At 40.6% G+C, this 24,303-nt stretch overlaps 2 protein-coding genes across 2 annotated transcripts; both read right to left on the bottom strand.

Moving 5' to 3' along the window:
• Positions 1-979: 979 nt before the first annotated feature.
• LOC120783200 (guanylate cyclase activator 2B-like) lies at positions 980-3,435 on the bottom strand. The gene is made up of 3 exons (XM_040116005.1): positions 3,223-3,435; positions 2,842-3,028; positions 980-1,429 (listed from the first exon to the last, which is right to left on the bottom strand). Exons 1-3 carry the CDS (start codon positions 3,292-3,294, stop codon positions 1,359-1,361), a joined length of 330 nt encoding a protein of 109 aa, XP_039971939.1. The 5' UTR covers positions 3,295-3,435; the 3' UTR covers positions 980-1,358.
• Positions 3,436-8,620: 5,185 nt separating this feature from the next.
• si:ch211-220m17.5 (guanylin family protein) lies at positions 8,621-18,429 on the bottom strand. Its single transcript, XM_040115858.1, has 4 exons — positions 18,385-18,429; positions 9,463-9,683; positions 9,019-9,211; positions 8,621-8,868 (listed from the first exon to the last, which is right to left on the bottom strand). Exons 2-4 carry the CDS (start codon positions 9,535-9,537, stop codon positions 8,810-8,812), a joined length of 327 nt encoding a protein of 108 aa, XP_039971792.1. The 5' UTR covers positions 9,538-9,683; positions 18,385-18,429; the 3' UTR covers positions 8,621-8,809.
• Between the last annotated feature and the right edge of the window lie 5,874 nt (positions 18,430-24,303).

Here is a 24,303-nt window from a genome sequence, read left to right as displayed (position 1 = left end):
TGTAAACACAGGCATCGAATATGTGACTCAATGCCCAAGAAAAAAACATTTTGAGCTTTATTTCTAATTAGTTTAATCCACACTATGGAGGGAAAATCACATCAGCTATCAAGGATTAAACAGAGTGATTGTTGCGTTTGATCACTTTTCATTTGACCAGTCCATCACCTGGTCCATTAAACTCACATTGTTGTGGGGTTTATAGATCAGTGGATGGAAATTAAACACTATGCAGGCAGTGGTGCAGCTTTAAATGACTGTAAATAGGAGTTCCTGACTGATGACCTTGTGTGACACATGAACACTGTAAAGCGCAGTGGTAGAGAAAGCAGGTCACTGATGTCATGTATATCGAACCCTGATGTCGGTAATGCATAGATTCCTGATCACGCTCACATAAATTACCTGCTCTGGTTGGCTATCCTACCAAATGGTTATTGACAAAAAATCCATTGTCACTGACTACACACACACACACACACACACACACACACACACACACACACATACAAACACAAACCAAAAGTACTGTTAACATCTAGATAAGCTTTAACTTTGTAATCGCTATGGGTAAAAAAATAAAGATAGATCTCTGAAACCACAGTAGAAGAGTGAACAGAGATGTATTATTGGTTTTTCAGCCTGGTATGTCAACTATTTATTTAAACTGGATGATTCATCTCAAAATTAGAGAATCTTTCGATTTAAATAGTGGAACCAATGACAGTTTCCCCTCACAATAACTTTTTGTTGTCATCTGCTTTCATTCAACTTAACGTAATGTCCTTTCATTTTTTGTCCAATCAATGGTATGCTATAAAACAGCACACTCCCTTCATGTGTGTGCATGCATGTGTGTGTGTGTATGGTGTATGTTTGCATTTGTGTCTGTACAAAGGTATGACAAAGAGTGTGTCAGCATGACCGTGTTTTTGAAACTACAAAAAAAAACAGCTTTCATTGGTGCAAAGAATATATATTTTTATTATTGAGAGGCTGCATCAGATTCAATAAATTAGAAGTTCAATATGATGGCAAGTTGAAGACATCAAAATAATGTTTAAACAATGCAGAAAAGCCTTTTTGAAACTTTACTAGCAAGGGGTCAGCCTGTGGGTCTTACTATGTATGAATGAACAGCATCTACCTAAAAAAAAAAAAAAAGATTATGGTGAATAAAATCCAGTATGTTGACCATTTAGCCTTGAGACCCATTTGGCTTGGTTGCTGGATGACAGGACGTGTTTAGCCCATAACTGTGGATGTCTTATACACGGACAGTGGAAGAACTATGGAGGATGAAGCCCCCCCAGAGGCCCCCTCAGTCCATGTGTTTGTGTGTCTAGCAGATGGCAGCCTCATTTCAGACACCCAAAGCAGGAGGGGTTGGCACATATTTCACAGGGATCCGAAGGCGTGATGATATACACTGGAAAGTGCAAGAAAAAAAATATTTAAACATAATATAATATCTATCTGGCCTAAAGTATGTTTTTGTACCACCCAAGGGCCAGCTTTCCAGTTTTATGCTAATATAAATACTGGGATCCGTCGCCGTATCCATCTCCATACAGCAGCAAGGGGGCGGTCTGTGTCTAATGAGCGTCAATTGTCCCCACAGACAGTTTGCACAGCTTTCCATTGGCCTCTTGTCTGGCATTTTCATTCCAGAGACACTTTATGGTGCAGCAGTAAGAGGATGTGCATAATATAATGTGCAAACACTAAACTCTAGGAATCCATTAGAGTGAACTAACTCAAGTGCGCGGCTGTTGACAGTGTCTTTAATCTCAAATCCGAGAGAGAGAGAGAGAGACAGCGCGTACCTGAGTAATAAAACTGTAGATTAAGCAGCATCTCTAAGAGCCCGTGTGTGATTGTGTCCTACATGAATTTAACAAAAGCCCAATGTTGATGCTGATGCTCACTTAACAGGTAGTTTAGCAGCTGTGGCTCAGGTGGTACAGGCGGTCAGTTATAAAAGGAATAGTGTGAGACTTGGATTGAGCTGACTCCTTTCTCTGTAGGGATTATTGTACAGATTAAACAAATGAGATATAATTCATTGACTGGCAAACGTCAGAGGTGCCGGTGGGCAGATTTTGTTACCTTTGCAGAGAGCCGGGCAATGCCAAGTCAGGCTAAGCAGCTGCTGCACTCGTTGCCCGTCAGCCTCTTCGTCAAAGGGATTTTTTGGTGATATTTTATATCTTATAATTGTCAGCAGATGCCATTAAAAGACCAAAACCAACAATTAATTGACCCAAGTATTGTCAGGGTAGCCAAAGCTCAATACATCGTATTGTTGTCCAAACTAAAAACTGTTAAAAACACATTTGTCAACTGGGTGACATGTTCCTTCAATGTAATGAATGTGGCCACTATCTATTTTGAATTAATCACACATTCACTGTCTTGGTGAGTTATATGTGTATTAATCTGTGACAGAGAAGAGCACCCAGCAAACTGTTTGAGTAACTACAAGGCTGTAGTTTACTACAGTGCCTAGCTGTTTTAGGAAATAATGCCATCATTTTCCGAAAAAATGAAACTACATATTTGTGGCCCGTTTTTAGATTTACAGATTTACATCTCCACGGGGAATGAATGGGTTTACGCCTGAGTGAGAGGATAGAGATAGAGAGGATACGAAGTGGGAATAGTACTGAGAGATAGACTAAAATATGTTATTGGCTTATTGTGAGTAAATACCCAGTATCTCAATAGTGCAACTTCTTATCCACGCAATAGCCTCTGTAGTGTGCTGTTTAGAGACGAATAGTGTATCCAATAACATTTCCATATTTGTTATTTCTTTATTTATCCTTGGACCAGTCTTACCCAGGTTGGAGAAAACAATGCTTGTTCCCTTCCCTTGGCAAACCGGCCGAAAGACCTGCGGCAGGAGAGGGTTGGCGCAAGCGGCTACAACACTTGTCTCGGCCAGGTGAGGGCTATCGTTGTCGTCTAAGCCCATCAGCGCCTTCAGCTGCTTCACTGCCTCCAAGGGGTAGCTCCTTCCTTCCAGCTGGAGGGGAAGGAACAACCTTGAGTCACAAGGAAAATCTCGTACGGTTCGAATTTTTCCCAAGGGCAGGTGCTTTGATTTGAGTAAGAAAGCGTGCTTTGCAGTGAAACACGTGAGTGAAAAGAAAGAAACAAAACACGCAGCTTGATAAGATAAAGAATGTCAACAGTATTTTCAAGAAACGGGATACTCACCCTAACCTCCGCACCTAGAGCCCCACTGCACACACACAGCACCAAAACAACGACAACACTGAGCGTTCTCATTTTCAGATGATGCAAGATGCCCCTTAGTTTAGAGGAATGTTTCTTCTGTGGTCGCTGTACGCTTGTGCTGCCTCTTATAAGGTGTCTGGACAGATCAGTGAGGGATTTATTAACAAAGACAACTGGCAGGTTGCGTAGAGTGAAGGCAGGGGTACGCTGACCGGTCAAAGATAACCTCTTTTGGATCCTCTTTTTTAGTTTATAACCACTATCCTCCAAATTTTTTTATAACCTCTATCTCTGTGGTTTCTTCCGTCAGCACGATATTTAATTATTGACTTTGCGTATCATTATAACGCACCAGATCCCTCAGTGTCATCTAATAAATCTCATGTCTTGTCTTTCTCCCACAGATATTTGTCAAAGAGCTGTTTGATAAGGTAGAGGCTATATACCTACAGGGCCGATTTATATAGGTCACTTGTTTGAATAGTTGCGATGTTTGAATATGATGACGTTTTCCAGATCCAATTGGCAGCATTTTTGTTTGCTCACACAGTGGGGGGAAAAAACGCACCTTAAAACAAAAGTTCCTGGAAGCTCAAAATGCTGGCAAAACAGTTACTTATCGCTCGAAATTCAAAGGACAATCTAATTCCCTGTTTTGAAACATATAAGCGAATATTAGAAAAGTCATTATGATTATGAGTCACAGTCTGCAGCTCCTCCATCAACATTGAAAAGTGGTCTGACTGTGTGAACTCAGAGACATTGTCTCAGAAGCCACAGCAGTCACAAATCGACCTGTTTTGACAGTTTTTTCTCCCAGTGAGTTAAAATGGGAGGGGGCGGCATGAACTGTCTTGTTTATTTTTTATTTATAACTTTGAGACAGAAATTGATTGGGGCCTAAGGGGACTGTTTCAACATGAGGGAGAATAGTGGTGCTGCAGCAATGGACAGTCTAGGAGAAACAAAGCATGCAAACATTTCCTTGTAGGCCTGCAAAACCTAAATGTAAATCCATAACTGTGCATAATATGTGACTTTTAACTTTCAGACACTCTTTTCCCTAGTGTGCTGTTTTAAATCACGTTTGTCAGTGTATTGTGAAAAACGGATTGGATAAAAGATGGATGACAAAATATCCAAAATGATGGTATATTTTGTAGCATGGGACTTGCAGAACTACAATATGCTGTACATGATGTACAAGTCTCCCACAAAATACATACACATACACAGACACAGACAACAGCCTCACATGTTAATGTTAATGAAACATCATAAAGTTACTGGTGTGTTTTGAGTCATTGTCCTGTTGAAAAACCAATGAGAGTCCCAGTAAGTGCAAACCAGATGGTGTGTTGTGGTAGCCCTGCTGATCAAGTATGACTTGAATTCTAAATAAAATTACAACAGTGTCACCAGCAAAGCGCCCACACACCATCACACCTCTTCCCCCGTGCTTCACAGTGGGAACCGTACGTACTGATACCGTATGTTCAACTTCTCTACTTCTCAGAAAGAAACAGTGGTTGGAAACAGAAATCATAAAATTTGCACTCATCATACCAAAATACAGATTTCCACTGGTCTAGTTTCTATTTGTTGTGTTTCTCGGCCAAGGCAATTCTCCTCCTCTTATTGGTCTCCCTCGGTGGTTTCCCTGCAGCAATTCAACCATGACGGCCTGATTCACACAATCTACTTTGAACAGTTGATGTTGAGATGTGTCTGGTTCTTGAACTCTGGAAAGCACTAATCTGAGGTGCTGTTAAACTGAGATTTCTGAGGCTGGTAACTCTGACACGCGTATCCTCTGCAGAAGTGGTAACTCTTGGTCCTCCTCTCCTGGGGCCGTCCACACGAGAGCCAGCTTCATCATAGCAGTTCTACGCGTTCTTGAAATTTTCCAGATTGAGTGACCTTCATGTCTTAAAGTGGTAATGGACTGTGGATTACTACTGTAGTTGAATAGGGCTATTTGCTGTATACCAACAGAACCTCATCATAACAAAACTGATGATCTCAAAAGCATTAATTAATTGAAAACCATTCCAGGTGACTACCTCACGAAGCAGCTTAAGATACTGCCTATAGTGTGTCAAACACACTGTAATCAAAGGCTCCCAGTACAAAAGAAAACACATTATGAATAAGATCAGAGGCCCAACAGAAATGTCTGTTCTAGGCCACTCAGACACTGAACAAGAAAACATTGAATTTTTTGTGGCTTCTTGCACACAAAATAGTGAAAGAATCCCCCCACAAGGAAAAATAAGTTTCAGCAAACTTCAATATGGCCTTACGTAGCACTTCATATCACATTGGGGAAAAATGTGATCTTAGTGACTTTGACTGTGACGTGGTTGTTGGTGCCAGACGGGCTGGTTTGACTATATCTCAAACTGCCGATCCACTGGGATTTTCATGCACAACAGTCTCTGGAGTTGACTCAGGATGGCGAGAAAAACATCCACTGAGTGGCAGTTCTGCAGACGGAAATGCCTTATTGATGAGAGACGTCAGAGGAGAACGGCCTGACTGGATGGAGCCGACAGAAAGGCTGCGGTATCTCAGGAAACCGGTCTCTACAACTGTGGTGAGCAGAAAAAGCATCTCAGAATGGACAACGTGTCAAACCTTGACGCGGAGGGGCTACACCAGCAGGAGACCACGTTGGGTTCGACTCCTGTCAGTCAAGAGCAGGCTCAACAAAACTGGACAGTTGAAGACTGGAAAAAAACGTAGCCTGGCCTGATGAATCTCGGCCTCTGCTGAGGCACGCAGATGTAGGGTCAGAATTTGGCATCAACAGCATGAATCCATGGACCCAACCTGCCTTGTTTCCACAGTGTGTTAAAATGCATGTGTGTATGGCTTGTAAGGCAATGGTCCCGTTATTTGTCTCGTTTGTTACGTAATTAATTTAATTTAATTTAATTTTTTTTTTTAACATTTATTTATTTTTCAGGACAAGTTGGCTAAACATACCTACCCCTTGTACAGCAACACTCTGTTAACAGTTTAGAAAAGAAATACAACCAAAATAACAAGAGGAGAGAAACTCCATTAACAAAACAGAAAAATTATGAAAGTACATGCTTAAAGCAATCTGTAAGTGTTTGGATTTTTAGGCGACGTTGTGGGTTATTCAGTGACACTGCTGCACTAACAGCAAAGGCGGTTCTTCCTAGATCACTTCTGGTTCAGGGCTCCCGATGTGTCAACCAGCCGCTGGTTAAATATGGCCCAGAGCAGCAAGGATGATACATATAGCAATTTACCAACAAATGTTTTGTAGATAAATAAACACCAGTGGTATTATGTCGCTCAGACAGGGAAGGCCAACCAACTGTATCACATGAAATGGTGTGAGGTGAGCGTTGTTATTATCACTTGTAATGAACCTGAGAGCAGATGGTAAATGGTGTCTACAGGAACATAAGAGTAGAGGAAGCAGCGAGTCTATAAATTACATCACCATAATCCAGGAACAGTAAAACTGTTTCAGCAATCCTCTTTCTAAAGGTCTGGGAACCTTTGTCTGTTATACAACCCTACAAAGGGTCAATTCATTTACCTGTTCAAAATTCTTTATAAATTTTAGATCCCTACACGTCTAAATGCTGTTTCAAGTCATTCTCCACACTGCCAGCATATAAATCTGGTGGATGGATACTAAATCTCTTGAATAAATTCCAATAATAATCGTTTTTTTTTTTTTTGCCTACAGCTAGTCAAAGTGAAGTTATTCTGATTTGTCATAGTCTACAAAATCACCCAGAATCAGCCTTGTGTGTAAATGAAGTAGCTCCTTTTCAGTTTTTTTTTTAAAATCTGCAAGTTCCTAAACACAATACCAAGGACATGACCTTAGTATCTTCATTGGTAGCTACAGACCTGGTTTTAGTTTTCATATTTTTCGGTTCTGTATGTGTCTATTTACTGTATCTCTTTTTAAACCTAATAAAAAGGGGGGGGGGGGGGAAACTGCAGTGATGTTTTTCTCCTATAAAGCAAGAAAAACACCCAACAACAACAACAAAAAAATTGCTTTGCCGCACACGCAGGAAATACTGTGCAGCTTTCACTGTATATATTCATGTATGTTTTTATCACTTCAAACAAACACACTCATCATTGCATTAATTATGTGGCTTCAGAAATGAGTAATGAGTAACGCATATTGCAAGTGTTTGGGGGGGTAGGCAGAGTCCACCGATGCCCTGGACTGACAGTATATCTGTATAGTGAGGCAGTTTAGCCGAGTCAAATAAGATGCATAAAATAAATTATTAAATACAAATACATTGAATAAATTATTCATAATGTCGAGTATGGGAATATTTTTGAGGCAGACACGAAGGCAAAGGATGCCTGAGCAGATGGTGTAAGTTGTGTTAATACTAATAAGGCAACACTATGCAGCAGCTTGAAAATAAATGCCACACACACACACAAAAAAAACTGGTTTGTGCTGAATTTGAAAACTTCAGACTTAAGTACCCCACAGTGATGGTATCAAAAAAAAGACACTGTGGTAGTAGCACTGGATGTGGCTAATACCACTGAAATTACAGAGAATAAAGAACCAAATACTCAGCTCTATGGAGCGTGGCACCCTCTGTTAGCTCGTTCTAGTTTTGCTTGTGCACATCTGTATTTACTACTCTCGTCAACCCCTCCAGGCAGCCATTTCTGATAGACCCAAACAGGTTTCTCAGGAGGAGACCAAAACACAGCTAAAAGGTCAGTAAATACTGACTTACACTCGACAGGTGATCAAAGACATGCCTCCAAATGAACGCAAATGTTTTTCTGTGCCTGCTTAATGTCTAAATAGGCAAGCGTTTGTTTGCTAACACATTAACTATATTAATGTTGTAAGCCATTGGATGTAGTGATGACCTTTATACCTCTCAGTTTATTTTGATCTTTTTCTGTCCCCTACCTGCCAAAAATAAATTAATGCAGCTTTAAGTATATTTTTCAACACAGGGCTATAACTTTTAAACTCTCTCACAATCTCCCAAAGTGTTACTGCTTTTTTAACTACAAGTTAAAAGACATTTTCCACAAGACTGAGAATAACCTGCAACTAGTAGTACATATCATACTAATAATAGTAATAGAGCGTTTGAATTGTACAGGAAAGAACACAATGTACACACAAATCTATCAGCGAAGGGTTTTTATTCAAATTAATGTTAAGGAATAAGGAGAAGAAGAAAAAAAAGAAAACTCTCCCTTTAAATCTGTATACAAAGCTTGGTAAGATAGAAATGTAAAAAACAATCTTCCAAAAATAAACTGCATGAGAAAGAACTTTCAGCAGAAAAATAATGTTGTAAATATGCTATAAAGTAACAGTTTGCAAAAAAAAAAAAACATATCAAAACACCACCTCAAAAATGTATAAAGTGCCCAGTGGGCCAGAGTCAGAACATAAAGTCATTGTCTCATCATTGCAGGGAAAAATTTTGAGAAATTCCCCAAAATAGTTCTGAGGAGGAGAATAAAAATCACAAGTCTTAAGCTCGGCAAGATGCTTCTGGCTTGCAGGGTTTGTTTAGCAGCCAGTGCAGGCAGCAAAGGCGCAGATCTCACAGACGTCCATCGGAACATAAGCTGAAAAACAGACAAAAAACAGAAAGGTGACAGATTAGCCACTGCTGCAGAGCCCCTGACATCAGACACCGCTGAATCACCTGTACTTTAATAATCATGACCTGACATGTTCACTTGAAAATCCATCACAAAGATTTGTGATGGTCTCACCTAGTCTGGTGAGAGATGCGGACGCTCCTCTCTGCCTACAGAGCGGCAGGAACTCCTGCGGGAGCATGGGGTCGGCACAGAGGGACACGGTGCTAGCCCTGAATCGGGGGTTTTGTTGTCCTGTCAGAGCCCAGCTCTTTGTCAGCTCCTGCAGCCTCTTGACGGCCTCCAGCGAGAAAGACAGTCCATTTTCCTGAAGAGGCAGATGAAGAGAAGAGAAGAAGTGGGAAGATGTTTGTATTAGAGAACTGAAACCTAACTAAAGGCCCAGTTTGCTGATGTAGCGTTTGTTCAAATAATGTGACAATACAAAAGTACCAGGCAGAGACAAATGGTTTGTAATTCTTTAGAATGTATTACAGTGTATGTGGATAAATATAGTCACTCCTTTTTCTAATGAGTATTGTCCAGCCCGGCAACAGAAATGCTAGGTGATGCACTTACTTCGACTTGCACGGCCTCAGAGGTCCAGCCGAGAGCCAGGACCAGGAGAGTTATGGTGGCGAATGCGGACTTCATGGTGACAGTTGACAGCAGTTTGTCTCGTAGCTCTCTTTGCTCTTGCTGTGGCTGCGCTCGGCTCAGTGTCTGCTCTCCCTCCGTCCGAAAGGTCTCCTTTTAAACAGCCCTGCCCCTGCAGCCCGGCGGTCATGTGACCAGAGGTGCTTCAAAAATGGGAGTTTTTCTCACAGGTTAATGTGTAGCGATGGGGTTATAAAGGGGAATTCATAAAACCTACTTTGACCTCATCACCTGTCTGATTATATTTATGGATCCGTGGCTCACTTTTCTGCTCTGTTCTGAAGAATTGATCCTGCCTCCGGTTGGGTTAAAGAGTTACCATGCGCTCCATTGATGTTGATGAAGCCACACCAGCTCATTGTTAGGAGGTCCTGTCACTCACACCTATGCACATTATTGGACTTTGTTTTATAGGTTGAAATATCTGCCAGACCTCGAGCAAATCATATTTAGTAGGAGCCATATGTTTATTTCATATCTAAATATATTCTTTTTGTTTGTGTTTCACAACACTATACACATTACATGTTGCTTGTTACAGAGAAATAGATAAAGTTATTAAATTCAAATATAAATACTTCCCTTTTATATCCTTGCCTTTCTGATCATCTTATGAAGACGAACTCACCCATTTGCACATCACACGGCTAACACAAACCATTAAATTCACATAAAAATATTATTCTAGCCTACGTGAGATGCCTGCAGTGTTCTCATTAACCCCTGGTGCGGACTAATCAGATGGTATTTACTTTATTCTGCCGTAAGACTCCTGCTTTCTGCTTCTGCTGCATAAAACCTTAATTAGATCTGAATTAATTATTGGTAATAAATGTAAGATATGTGTATACTTCCCAGATGGTTTTCAGGCCAACTAAGACTAGGTGTGAAGAACAACGGGTGTTACATTTCTTGGGAGGTAGGTGTGGGTTGAATAAAGAGAACTGGAAACAACATGAATATCTCTCGTAGCTGTTCCCTCAAAGCTAAAGAGTTGTCCCTATGAAAGAGGTTTGGTGACAAGTTCAACAGTACTTCAGTGAAGGCAGACACATCGGCTGTTGCAGGGATCAAACCTGTGACCTTCCAGTACCAGCTTGCCTAATTAAGTATATTGATAATGACCGGCATTTCGCCGCACGCAGGAATATCCGTTCACCCCGACTACAACAGAGTGTGCTGCTCCCAGAGGCTGCTTATGTATTGTTGATCAAAAAAATTGAAGCAAACCGACTTCAGAATTCGGCCAAGGTATTTATGTCGAGTCTGTTTCTTCGTCAAATTTTACTGTTTGTTTTTCTGCTGAGCCAAGAAGTGAAAGATATTCTCCAAGTCATGGGAGAGGGCAATTATTCAGACAGGTAAGACTAATGACGTCCACTTAGGCTGGAAGGAAGTAAATCATCAGCCTGAGTGTGAATAGAATCTGTTTGAGTATTTCATCTGAGCCCCTTTTCACCGCAGACATTTTACAGTCAAGTGGGTCAGCGGGCAGCGTTTCGGCCGGGCAGCAGAACAACTCATAAACATTAGCACGTTAGCATCGTTTAAACGCGCGAGCAAACAGTGGCCTACTTACTGTACGCGTCCAGCAGACGCGGAGGATTGATTTTAAGTCGTGCTTCCGACCACATGCTGAATGTAGAGTCCAATATTTGCTCTCCATCTGACAATGCAGTGTCCAAACTTGATATAAAATGTTTTTATTACCTTTGGTGGCCATCATCAAATCCTACAAAGTCCACAGGAAGAGCAAACTAGGTGAGAAAAAAAACACCATGAGTCATACGTGGTGTGTGACAAAGCCAGACGCAGATCTTCATCAGGGTGTGAATGAAGCAGAGATGTAACTAACTTGAAATATAATGAACCTCTGCTTTCAAAAAGGCTTGATTGCTTTATTGTTTTTATTGCAGGAGATTAGTTTAAACTCTACTCTCCTACAAGTGTATTATTTTTTTTCAGACAGCGCTCGTGCTGTGACTCACGAAGGCCAAAGATGTCTGAGCAATAATTATCTGCTCTCAGTGATTAAGTGGATGATTTTATTAGTTTCAGTTTACTCGGTGTGCCAGGGCGTCTCTGTTGTGCACTGTGTCACATGTTAAATATGCTGCCATAGCGTGTGACTATCTGTTATCTAACATTTTATACGTATGTTTACATTTAATATATGTTTAATTTCCAAAATTGTGGACATGTGAAGGTCTTGTAACTCCGTTTCTTTTTGTGATTTTCAGGTTTTACTGAAATGAACGGGCACTGTCCACTCACAAACTACAGTTAAACCATAGGATCAACTCAAAAATGAATGATGGTTAAAGGTATAATTAGACATCCTGGGAAAATACGCTTAGTTTTCTCACTCTCATGCCTGTAAGATAAACTTGAAGCTGCAGCCAGTGGCCGGTTAGCTTGGAAACTTGAAGGGGAAAAAATGTCCGAGTTTTTACGCTTTTAAATCATTAAACAAAGGAGATGTAACGTTAGCTGTAGAGGTGCTGTTAGGCCACACATCAGCCACAACATTAAAACCATTTACAAGTTTTGACGTTGAGGCTGATGGGTGTATTTTGTTTCCTTGAGACAGAGACAGGGTAGCTGTTTCCAATGCTCTCCAGTCTTCATGCTAAGCTGAGCTAACCCGCTGCTGACTGTATATTCATATTTATGGTACAGACATGAGAGTGATATCAATCCTCCCAACGGCAATAGCAAACGAGCTCTTTACTGCCGTATCTGAAGCCGTAAACTGCACAAATCCTCCCTGTCGTACATGTTATGTCACAGCACAGCCAATAAAGAGATAATGAACCGTTCTCAAACAGCAAGTACACACAGAAATGCCAAAACCGGTGAAGTGCATTTCATCCCTAACCTGCCCACACAGGAGACACAACGCATAACTCAAGAGGTGAATGTACAGTCAGGGAATAAGTTCCTTTAAGAAATATAAAATGATGTATCATGTGAAAAGTAAAAACACTGTTGTCATTACTGCATAAATACTGCTCAACAAATGTTCAAAAATGTACGGATATTGCTCACAACCTGTCGTCTACATCTACAATACTTGAATATCTCGTCGCGGCGTAAAAAATTGATCGTGTGATGGAGAATCTCATTGCTTATCATATGTCATATTGGACTTCGGGAAACGGTGGCAGCTTTACTACAAAGCCATAAATTGACACTGTTGACTCATCCAGTTCCTGCAGAATAAACTTGTCAGGAGTGTCGGATTTATGCTCGGTTGATCACACTCTAACCAGTAAATCAGCGTTGTTTATTTCACGCGCAGGCAGGACAGCCCTCCGCTAAGTGTTGTATCTACTGCCGCTGTTCCCATCGCTTGGCTGTGCCCTTATGTCAGTAGACCAGTGGACAGAGACTGAGGTCTGCTTTTTTGTACTCTCTTCTTGAAAGCTTATCTCTCATAATGTGTCTTCTTTTGATGATTTATAATATTCATAATACTCTTCCCCCTCAGCCCGTCTAATAATGACAAAAGTTACTTTGACATCTTTGAAATATAATGCATATACACTAAGACTGTATGCTTCCTTCAGATTGTAATAAAAAAATAGTTTGAATTTAATGCATGATGACTGCTCTAGCCCTGCGGTTTCACTTCTGGTCTGAGATACCCACAACATATCAGGAGATAAATCTGATGATGATATAAAACTAGCAAAGCCTCTTTCTATTAAAAAAAATGATAATTATTTTATGAGACGTCCTTCTAATCTTGGATTTTTTTTATTATGAATTACTGGATAATTTTTCCTTTCTTACTGGATTTAGGCCTCTAAAAAGTATTTTAAAAGAAACAATGGGGAAACAGGGAATCACATAACTTTTATTTTTTCCATCTGTAACCATACCATATCCACAAAGCAAATAATAAAAAGACTGTTAGGAAAACTGTTTGTTTTTGATTGTTTTTTCTGATTTCTTTGTCTGGCCACTGTTACTCTACAGACTGTTATTTCCACAGAAACACAGAAGTGACAATTTGAAGATCCGGTTGCATATAAGGGTACATCGATATTTCATTATCCGTTATGGTAATTAAAAAAAGGGTTGTGCCACTATATGCCTAGCACAAACCAATCATAGTCGTGTTTATCTGATCAAGTGGAGTAACTTATTATCTAGGTGCATTGATTAGGCATATCCAGCTCAACTGCAGCTCCACGTGTATCACGGTGGGACTGATACACAGACTGCAGTGTGGATCTGTTTCTTTAATTCATGGAGGATGACCTTCACCTTCATTGTAGGCACAGTTTGGATCTGATATAAAATAAAATGATAATCAGGGCCGGGATTATCATTTTTGCGGCCTTGGGCTTTAGAGGCCCCTCTCGACACCTCAGTCATTTCTACAGTTTTATTCAATGATTTACAGTTTTATGGAATACATTTATTCATATGTTCCTCTGTTGAGGTGTGAAGAAGCCAGAGGATGAAAAACACTCAAAAGATGGAGGAGCAGGAGGAGAAATGTCTTCAGTTACATCTCGATTATTTTCCAGAAGTTATTGCCTCTAATTATCAGTCACTACAAAGTTGAAACAAGGAAAACATGAAAAAAAATTGACTGAGCAATAACAACTTGATAAGATATACTGTAACCACAGTTGACAATTTGCATGTTCAGGCCAAGAGGGTAAATTAATTGACAGTGTAAATATCAGCTTTCATTAATCACCTCAAAATAAGAACATTTCAGTAACCATCCTACAGTCCTGGTTTAAATCATTGGCAACCCTGAATTTCAAGTAGATAATTCAGAATATATTTGGAAATAAATGAAAAAGAACAAATTTGTATAGCCACAATATTTTGATAAAATGTTCAAGATTATTGAGCAAAGGAAAAAACTTGCATAATAGTGAAATGATACAAAGACAAAATGTACCCCAGCCACAATTATTGGCACCCTTTTCATGAATTTAAATGAGTTCTTCAAACAAAACACGAAACAAATAAGACTCAACTGTGCTTAATTTTTAGTGTTTACGTGACCTGAATCAATCAATGAATGATGGTTTTATTACATAAAAGGAGGCTGACTGTTTCCAGTTTCTTTTTCACAGTGGCGAAGACAACGGAGCTGGCTGAGAGCGCCGGAAATGTTATCATGAAAAGAGAACAATTCCAAAGGCTACAAGGGTATGCCAAAGATCTTCAAATCCCTGTTACAACAGTTTGTATAGTTATCAAGAGGTTTCACAGTCATAAAGCTGTTAAGATCTTTCCAGAACACGGTGCTAAGGAGAAACTCAATGAGAGAAGTCTGCGAAGGTGTATGCGTATATATATGTTTCTAGTTAAAATTTGCTCATGAAATCCAATCATTTCAGGCAGCCATTTCAAAATCCATGTTAAGTGAATCTTTTAAATTACATTTTCTAAGTGCTTATTATGTCGACCCATAAAAACTCTATCAGTACATGAGTGATTTCATTCAGTGGGTGAAGCAATTTGTGCTGCGTTGCCCTGGTTACCAACTATTGCAAAATAAAATAACAGCTACACAGACAAAGGTTTATTTAAGATTCTTGGTCTTTAAAACGAAATGACAGCCTAGGATGTCGAGGTCAAGGTATTATATGAGCTGGTGGCTGCAACGCTCTGCAGCAACCGAGGCCCATTCTGCTGTGATTTTTTTGAGGGACCGAAACATGTTTTATGCCATGTAGACCTGTGCATGCCTCTTATTTTATTCTCAGGCAGACAATCCCGACCTTTTTTCTGTAAATCATCAGCTCAAAGCAGAGAGCACAGCCCTTTTGATTTATGTCTCTGATGTATCTTTCAGACCCTTTTCAAGGACGCCTGTGAAAACAGTCATGAATTGAAAGGCCAAACATGTTCATATGATAAAGATAAGAGGAACTGCTGCAAAGGGACTAACGAAAGGCACATCATGGAAGATAAATAACCCTGTTGTATCTTCAATGCATCATATTGAATTAGGTCTCTCACATTTATTGCACTTAGGTGAACTAAATTATAAGTTTAAACTTGATGTTTCAGTGCACTTTATAACACGTTGCACCACTTTGCTTGATTGCTCCTCTGGAGGAGAAGAACATTTACCACAATTATTGCAAAAGGAATACCTACTTTTTTCTTCAGTTTTGCTGAAAAATATTCACCGATATTCAATTCTTTAACTGTGCAAATTCAACACATTTCATCAAGAAAAGGTTAAGAGCTTGCAGGCCTCCTAAGCAGCAATATTGGTAGGCTATTATATGTGAAACACACATGCCACACGTCTCAAAACGTATGTCAAAAGTTACTGAACAACAACAACAACAACAAAATGCTTTAATATAGTGAAATAAAAAATGCAGGCATAAAATGTACAATCGACACAATTATTGGCACACTTTTCATGAATTTAAATTAGTTCCCCAAACAAAATAAAAATCAAATAAGATTCACCTATACTTAATTTTCAGTGTTCATATGACCTGAATTGACCAATGAAGGATGGTTTTACTGCATTAAAAAGGGGCTGATTGTTTCCAGTTTCCTGTCAGAAATGTTATCTAAAAACATAACAATTCCAAAGACTACAAGGCAAACGCCAAAGATCCTGAAATCCAACAGTTTGTGATGTTATTGTGAAGATTCACAGCCATGAAACTGATAAAATGCTTCCAGGACGTGGTGCTAAGAAGAAACTAAATTAGTAAAGTCTGTGAAGGTTGACGCAGATTGTGGAAAAAACACCACGCAAGAGCTTCAAAAGGACCTGGAGCAATCTGGATTGCTGGTTTCAGCCCGTACCATTTGTCACACACTAAACCGAGTAGGGCTCTATGGGCCAAGGCCAAGGAGAACACCACTATTGAAAGAAAGGCACAGAAAGGCAAGACTGATGTTTGAAAAAACATTCATAGATAAGCCACAGGCTTTCTGGGATAATGCTCTATGGACAGATGAAACCAAAGTAGAGCTCTTCGGGAATGCAGCGCATCAGTTTGTTTATAGGCGACGAAACGAAGCCCGTAAGGAAAAGAAGACCCTACCTACAGTCAAACATGATGGAGGTTCTATCACGCTGTGGGGCTGCTTTGCTGCCTCTGGTACTGGAGGCGTTTAATGTGTCAAAGAAATTATGAAATCAGAAGATTACCAAGGACTTTTAGAGCGAAATGCGTTACCCAATGTCAGAAAACTAGGTTTGAGGCAAAAATCTTGGGTCTTTAAGCAGGACAACATGTTTTAAACTGCCAAGAATGAGTCCTGACCTAAATCCCATTGAAAACCTTTGCAGAGAGCTGAAATCTGCCATTGCAAAAAGGACTCCTGCAAACTTAAAAGAGCTTGAATGCACAAAATTGTACAAAATTGGTTAATAACCATTTATTTTTGAAGATATTTTAAATTCTGTACATAAAATGGACAGGTGCCAATACTTGCAACCAGGACTGTATTATTTGTCAAACTTCACATTGGTTTACAGATTTGGAAGAGGACTCAAAGTGTATCAGACCACATTTGTTCATGCTCAGTAGCATGAATATCAGAACAAGTGCATACACAGCATGGAAACACAAACTTTACACCTATTTACACCTGTTCAACATCTCATTCCAAAACCATGGATGGTAATATAGTGCTGTCACGGCCTCCACTCTTCTGGATTGGCTTCCATTCAGCCACAAGACCATTAGTGAGGTCAGCCAAGGATGTTGATAGGTGATAAGGCCTGGCGAACACAGTGGGTGTTTCGTTTCATCTCAAGTGTGATGGATGGGATTGAGGTCCGGGGTCTGTGCAGGCCAGTCAAGTGCTTCCACATCAAACCGAGAAAACAATTTCTTTATGCAACTCACTTTGTGCTGGGGGCTATTGTCTGTTTGAAGTAGAAAGGGCCTTCCCCAACCTGTTGCCATAAAGTGGGAAAGCAAACTATTGTCTAAAAAAAAAAAATTATTTTATGCTGTGCCAATAGCCACTTGCTACAACAGCCATGTTAGCACACAGTTGCCTATTTACATATCCATCGGATACAGAGCAACCCTAGCATTCATTTGGAGTCATGTTTGTGTCCAGTTAATAAATGCAAGTCCAACATTTACTCTCCTTAACCTCTGTTTTGCTCTGCACAAACACCTGAGGGAAATATAAGGCTCTTTTGCTAAATGCTCCACTATGTTCAACAGCTAGTTGCTGTGTATATCTGCTGTTTGGTGATGAGCAGGTGGCGTACGGTAAGTTTATCTGAGCTTTTTTTTTTTTTTTTGCTGAAAACACCTGCGTGCTGCGGGTGGAAACAATGAGAGCGGTGAGAGTGAACCAAAACAGCAGAGTTGTGGTTGTAAAACCAAAACTTAAAGAGGCTTTAACGCTCTGCAGCGCTAAGGGGAACTCTGCAAAGTTGGATGATTATACTTTGGGAGTTCATGACTACGAGCAACCCTTTTTATATATATATAAATAAGTGATATAAGAAGGTAACTGGACTTGCTTGAGGTTCTTAAAGACGTTTCACCTCTCATTTCAGAGGTGAAATGGGAGGTCATCTTCAAGAACCTCAAGAAATACCATGACCTAGTTGCCTGAGAATCTTCACAGACTTTTATATACATGTCCTAATGTTTTTCCTTATCAACATAAACATGAACTAAGAAGAACAGCCCACCACTATGTGGACAAGGTTGTCCATAGTGGTGGGCGTCCAATACAGTGGTTTTTTTCTTTTTTCTTTAAATGGATGTCAGGGTCCAGGGAACATTTCACCTACACTTATCAGGCTTTCCATTGATATGTTTAATCTACAGGAGGTGAGTACAGTCAGTCGCAGTAACCTGAACTTACTGTGCCCTCTGTTGGCAACTTCAGGCGCCAAGGACAACGTCTGTGTCTTTATAGCTGGAAGAAGACCTGCCTGTTCAGCCACCGCAGTCCTGTGTGTGAGCTGGAACTTGAGCTTTGAGACAACTGAAAAAAAGACGATGTGGGACACTTTAGTACAATGGTGGTTAGTCTGTAAGCAAAGAACAGTTTTCTTTTCCCTTCCTATTTTCCTTTATCTTTTATGATGCTGAAAAGCATCGATCCAGTTGGCATTTAGTTGAAATTAAATGCAGTGTCCAGCAAAGACTGATGTATTTTTTGTTTCTTTTAGTGATGTTTCTTTTTAGAGCGCTACTTTTCAGGTAAACACAACACTAGCAGTGACTATCTCTTCCTCTTGTCTTGCAATGATTATTTATTCTACTTTTATTTTATTTATTTATTGTTTTCATTTTTTTCAAGGTTGCATTGAATAGGTATTAATGCTGTAATTGTTCATGTACAGCTGTTCCAGTTATAAATGTTATAGTCCCTCTTCCTGTGTGATTAGCATTTACCCAGCAGCAGTCGATATACAAAACAACAGTGGGACGAAAACTCAGCTTTAATGGATTGTACTTGGTGGTAGTAAGCTCGAGAGTCTTGTGTAATTCTTGATGACCACTTGTAGTTGTCAGATAAAAAAAAATGTGATAACTGTGGCTTGTTGATGAAGGTTCATCCTCTGTATCCCCCTCTGCATCACCGAGCGGGGAATACGAGTGGGGATTCGCAGAGATTGTCGAGCAGAGCAGGGTTAGCTGATCAGGGGAGGGAGTCTTGGCCGTAGCCCACACGAAAGACAGGTATCGACGATGAACCGGATACAAGAACTGGGCAGGAGCAGGTGCAATGGTTCTGAAGATGACTGGCAACAAGGAAGGAGGTGAGTGCGACCGGAAACGGGAGCAGGCTGGAGGTTTTGTACCTGAGCACATGGAAACTAGAAGTTGGAGAAGGTCACGAGAAAAACCACACAAGGAGCGAGATATTGAAGTTGGCCTTAGCAGCCGCACCACAGACACGGCTGAACGATCTGGCGAAGATTGGAGAGTTGAGCTGGGTGTATATACGGCAGTAGCTGAGGGAGTTAATGAATGGATTGGAAGCGGCTGTGCAGGTGAGTTGGCGGGAGAGGGACCCCGGCAGCCACGCCCAGCTCCTTAAAGGGAGACAACACAAAGACCAGCACACACACAGACAGGGAGAGCAAACAACCTGAGGACAGACAGACACGTGAGGAAGGGGAAACCAAATCTACCTTTAACACCTGCAGAGTTTGACCAAGATGCATTTTTTTTTTTAAATGCAAAAAATGAGCAGCCGGGCCCCTTTTTCAATTCAATTCGATTCATTTTATTTATATAATGTCCAATCATGGAGTAAGGTCAAGACCTTACAGTATTATAGAGAGAACCCCAACAGTTCCACCATGAGCAAAGCACTAGACAACACCAACACCACCACCATCAACATCATCATCATCACTGATGAGTTTTAGATAAGAACCTCCAGAAGGGCAGCTCGGCATTCGGATGCAGACATGAACAGAGCTGAACTACAATAACACAGTGACACTAGCTCCGGTTTTATCTCATCAAACTTTTAATAAAATTTAAAAGTGTTTAGATTATGGGTGAGATGAGCCGAAATCCACAACAAAGGGCGGAAAAATATCAAACAATCTTTGTCACCGCAGCGTTGTCTTTTGACCTCCCGTTTCCCCTTTTTCTGCAGTGTGTCCAGTGTTCTTGCGCAAAAGTATCACATGGCACCGGGTTTGCTGCATGGTCATTTGAAAACACATTAATTTAAAAAACATGCAGCATAACAGCATAAAAAGCATAGAACTTAAATAATGAACATCTTTAAACTAGACAAGACAAGGCCTCGAGATCAGGTTGTAGAGCAGGACCAACCGTAAAACAGCTACAATCAATAGTTTTATTCTAGCAATGGATCACAGGACTGCTGTGTGTGAGAGGTGTAGTTTGCAGTGATGAACCAACAGAGAATTATAACCGGATTTTGCAGTTCACCTCAGCAATGGAGCTTTACAGATTCATCCAGCTCATTGTTTTGATCTTATATTTGCTATTTTGGTTCATTCTCACCGACGTCATACCGTCATTTTCAGCCAAAAACCCACTGCACGTACGCTACCTGCTCAGCAGAGTGGAGCTTTTAGAGCCAGGTATTTCCCTCAGGGGTTGGTAGAGACCAGAGTAAACCAGGTGGACAGAAACTCTCCAGATGCATGATAATGTTGATCCCCATCAACTGGATCTGTAAATAGGAAGCTGTTTTCTAAGTTTACCGCATCAATATAAAAGCTGATAATGTGCCAGTGTTTTTTAAAGCTTGTTTCGGTAGTGGTCGGTGTCTGAGGCCACGGGCTGCCCGCATTGAATGGTTGGTAATAATCTGGTCTTACTTTGCTGACGAACGCATCGGACACCTGCTCAGACACTCCCATGTTGACCCCTCGTCTGTGCTCCCTTCCACAGCTTCCTGTGTGTCAATACACCCAGCGGCAGTATGCAGAGCCCCCTGTATTCCACACCAACTCGCACGTAGCACTTTCTCTCGCATTTTTATGGTCAGGAAAGTAATGCTCTTCAGACTTGTGCGCTGTTTAAATAGTAACCTATTCTAGGGAATGACTTCAAACTTGCTATGTCAGCACACAACTTGAGTCCCCGCAGCAGTTTCTACACGTATGGGCAGCAGATAAATGGGGTTATCTGATCGCTACCAAATGTCAATTATCATGTGATTTGATGAATTCTGAACAGGACTGTACGTGGATGTGGAGAGGAGCATCTGCCAAACACTGTATATATACTTTACATATATTTTGGTGTTTTATGTTATTTATATTTCGGGATTTCACGGATTATACAACAATTGGCAGAAATCCAGGCTGCAGAAATCTTCCTCTCTATTAAGTAGGTCTCCAATACTATAAAAGGGGGAATAAACAATTTAGAGCCACATTAAATACAAACCAAGACAAATATCTTTGAGGGAGTATCTGACAATGACTAAAGGAATTAATAAAAAAGCATGCGGAGGTACGGATTTAAAAAAAAGGCATAGACAAGCGTTTTTCTGGCTTGTACTTTGAGAAAACAGACTTTAATAAGAAAGGCGTGATGTACTCATCATGCAAAATGGGGGAAGCCATACCAGTGCTGAATACTAATAAGAATCACAACTTTTGGTGTACAGCTTAAAAAAATAGTCTTTAAGGAGAAATGATTTGAAGTAAGTGGGTCATTCGCTCTTCATTGATGCAGTCTGAACAATTATACACACAGAAATGCAGCAGTTTAAATCTTTTTTAAAATGGACACCAAAATGTTGAAAGAGCAGACTAGTGCACGTTATGTTTTCAAGGGGGGGGTGGCGGTTAAATTTGATTCCAAACCAAGGTAACGACAGTTTAAATGCAAGCTTCTGAATTGATAGTACTTGTGCATGTAACTTTTGCTGTCAAAAAGAGGACAAAAAATCGAAGGCTGTATCAGTTAATGGCTCATTGTCAATGAATTTTCAGCCAGACAGAGTGTTACTCTGTGAATATGGGTTGTGGAGGTTCTTCGCTGATGGCATATTTAATTTCTCTTCAGTTCTCACATAGATCAGCTTTGGAAAACTGCTTTTTCCTACAGATTTACCCAGTTAAACAAAAGATAGATGCTATAAGGAAACTGTACTGATTTTTGCCGTGAACAAACTCGGGAAAGTGAAACTACAAATTGAATCTCTTGAAAAAAAAAAAAACGTTTTCCAAAAAGCAGGTACAATCAAACATCTCTGTGGCTGGCAGGAAAGGCGTCAGCACAATGTTGCTCCGTTACTGCTGGGTGTGTAATTAGGCAACTGTTTGCTGACAAGTTCATCGTATCAACTTGAAAAGTGATGATATGTCAAGGGTGTGTTCACAATTTGTTTCTGCTTCCAAAAAGGAATTCATTGCAGATTAGTGCAGGCTGTTCCATACTACTGTTCTTATGGTCGATTTTAGGGTATGAAAATATAAACACTGTATGGAATTTGTCTCTTCCGGCGCGTTGGCTATTTTTCCACCGAGTCCTCCAATCTAAAGCCTATATAGGTTGTTTGTCCGCACCCTCTGATATGACCCATACGAGCGTTTCCTGAATTAGCCCCCCTACGGTGGCAGGAGATGGGCCACAGATGAACTGTTACAAATCACTGTTGGAAAATAAATAACCTTTTCACGTCGTGACAATGCTATGCAAAAGGTTTATTTAGGTTTAGGGGAAGATCTCGGTTAAAATGAGTGCTTTGTTAAGCCTAGAGGATCTTCGTCGTCATGGTTACAATGATAAATGTGATCAAGGTTATAGAATCAAAACAAAAAGAAACAAAAACAAAAAAAAAACCCCCAATATTGACACTGAATTGGTTTGAAACAGAAAACCAACGTCGGTCTGTTGTGTTCAAGTTTTGGGGCATTTGCTGAAAAGCCAGATGCCGTCTCACAGGATCTACAGATGCTGTGCAACAGTAGAACGTAAAATGGATCATGACATTTGTTGGCTGGAGTACAGTACTCCAGCCGACAGATGGGTTTATTAAGAATTTATTGTTTATAGAGCATTATGGATATCAGGTTTAATCGTGGTTATTTGGTTCAATTGCAGCTATGTTACAAATAAGCCTGTCTTCCTCTCCCAATGACTTTGCAAACTAGATACTACGAGGCTTACGGCATTTTGCAGCCTGCATTGGATGGAGGCCACTGTAGTATGACATTTTGATACAGCCAGTTTAATATTCAAATGCAACCCTGGAATATGTCTTGTGTACGTCCAATCACTCCTACCAGAGGACACACAGGGCTCACTCTCCGCAGAACTCTTCCCAGCAGCCTTCATGAAACGCGGGAGTCCACGAACTGCAGTGAGAGCGGGGAGAGTCCGGTCCCAGGGGGAGTCCCTGGAGATCCTGAGGGGAGCCAAGGTCACGTCTGGAGGGCGCTCGGGCAAGGCTGGATCGCCGGTTTTGGCAAAGCAGGTGTGTCCACAGGCTTGTGCTAATTTAAAGGAGAGGCTCACCATTTTTCAACTCCTTTCTTAAGCCAACAGTCATGTGCCCATATGAGCATTGAAACCGGTTTTGCTTTCTTTAAAGCAACTCCCTTCTTTTCATGCTGGCCATTCAGAGATCCCTTCCTAATGTGTTTCCAGCGTGAGTGACGGAAAAAAACAAAATCCTCACTCGCAGTTCCCTGTGTGCGTTTTTTCCCCCCCTCGTTTTCTTGCCGCCTACTGCGGTGCAGGGGCAGTAGCACATATACCACATATACTAAAAGACTGCAAACGCAGACCGTTGAAGCCTCTTATTAACTTCAGGTAAACCTGGGAATGTATCTTCGTACAGAACGACTATGGATTTGTGCCCCAGAGGTAGGAGGTCGTACCCACGGAGGGGACATTTTAGACAGGAGGAAGGATTACAGCAAGCAAAACCTGTCTGACCTGGCAGTAATTCTGCCCCCCCCCCAAAAAAATATAGACAACCTTTCTTCCAGAAAAATTAAAACACATTACCCCCCCCCCACCGACTTCCCATCACCCCTTAATCATTTCTGTACAGCCCCTAATGTTTCCCACATAACAATATTTTATCAAGACGTAACAAAGAACAGAAAAACAAAAACAAAACACCTACAGTGTTTTAGTATTCCTGTGGCGAAATCTAATTACACTTGAATTAGCTGCAGCATTTCACGTCTGTAATGTGATTAATGTATTCTTCATTCACTTATTTCTTTTTTTGTTTTTTGTTTTGTTTTGTTTGTTTTGTGAATGAAAGCTTATGCCCTCCCAGACAAATTAGGAAAAATACGTGTTCTCATGAGCCCCCCCC

This window comes from Xiphias gladius, chromosome 21, assembly GCF_016859285.1.
Source record: "Xiphias gladius isolate SHS-SW01 ecotype Sanya breed wild chromosome 21, ASM1685928v1, whole genome shotgun sequence".
NCBI lineage: Eukaryota > Metazoa > Chordata > Actinopteri > Istiophoriformes > Xiphiidae > Xiphias > Xiphias gladius.
This window is presented reverse-complemented; position numbering and strand designations above follow the sequence as displayed.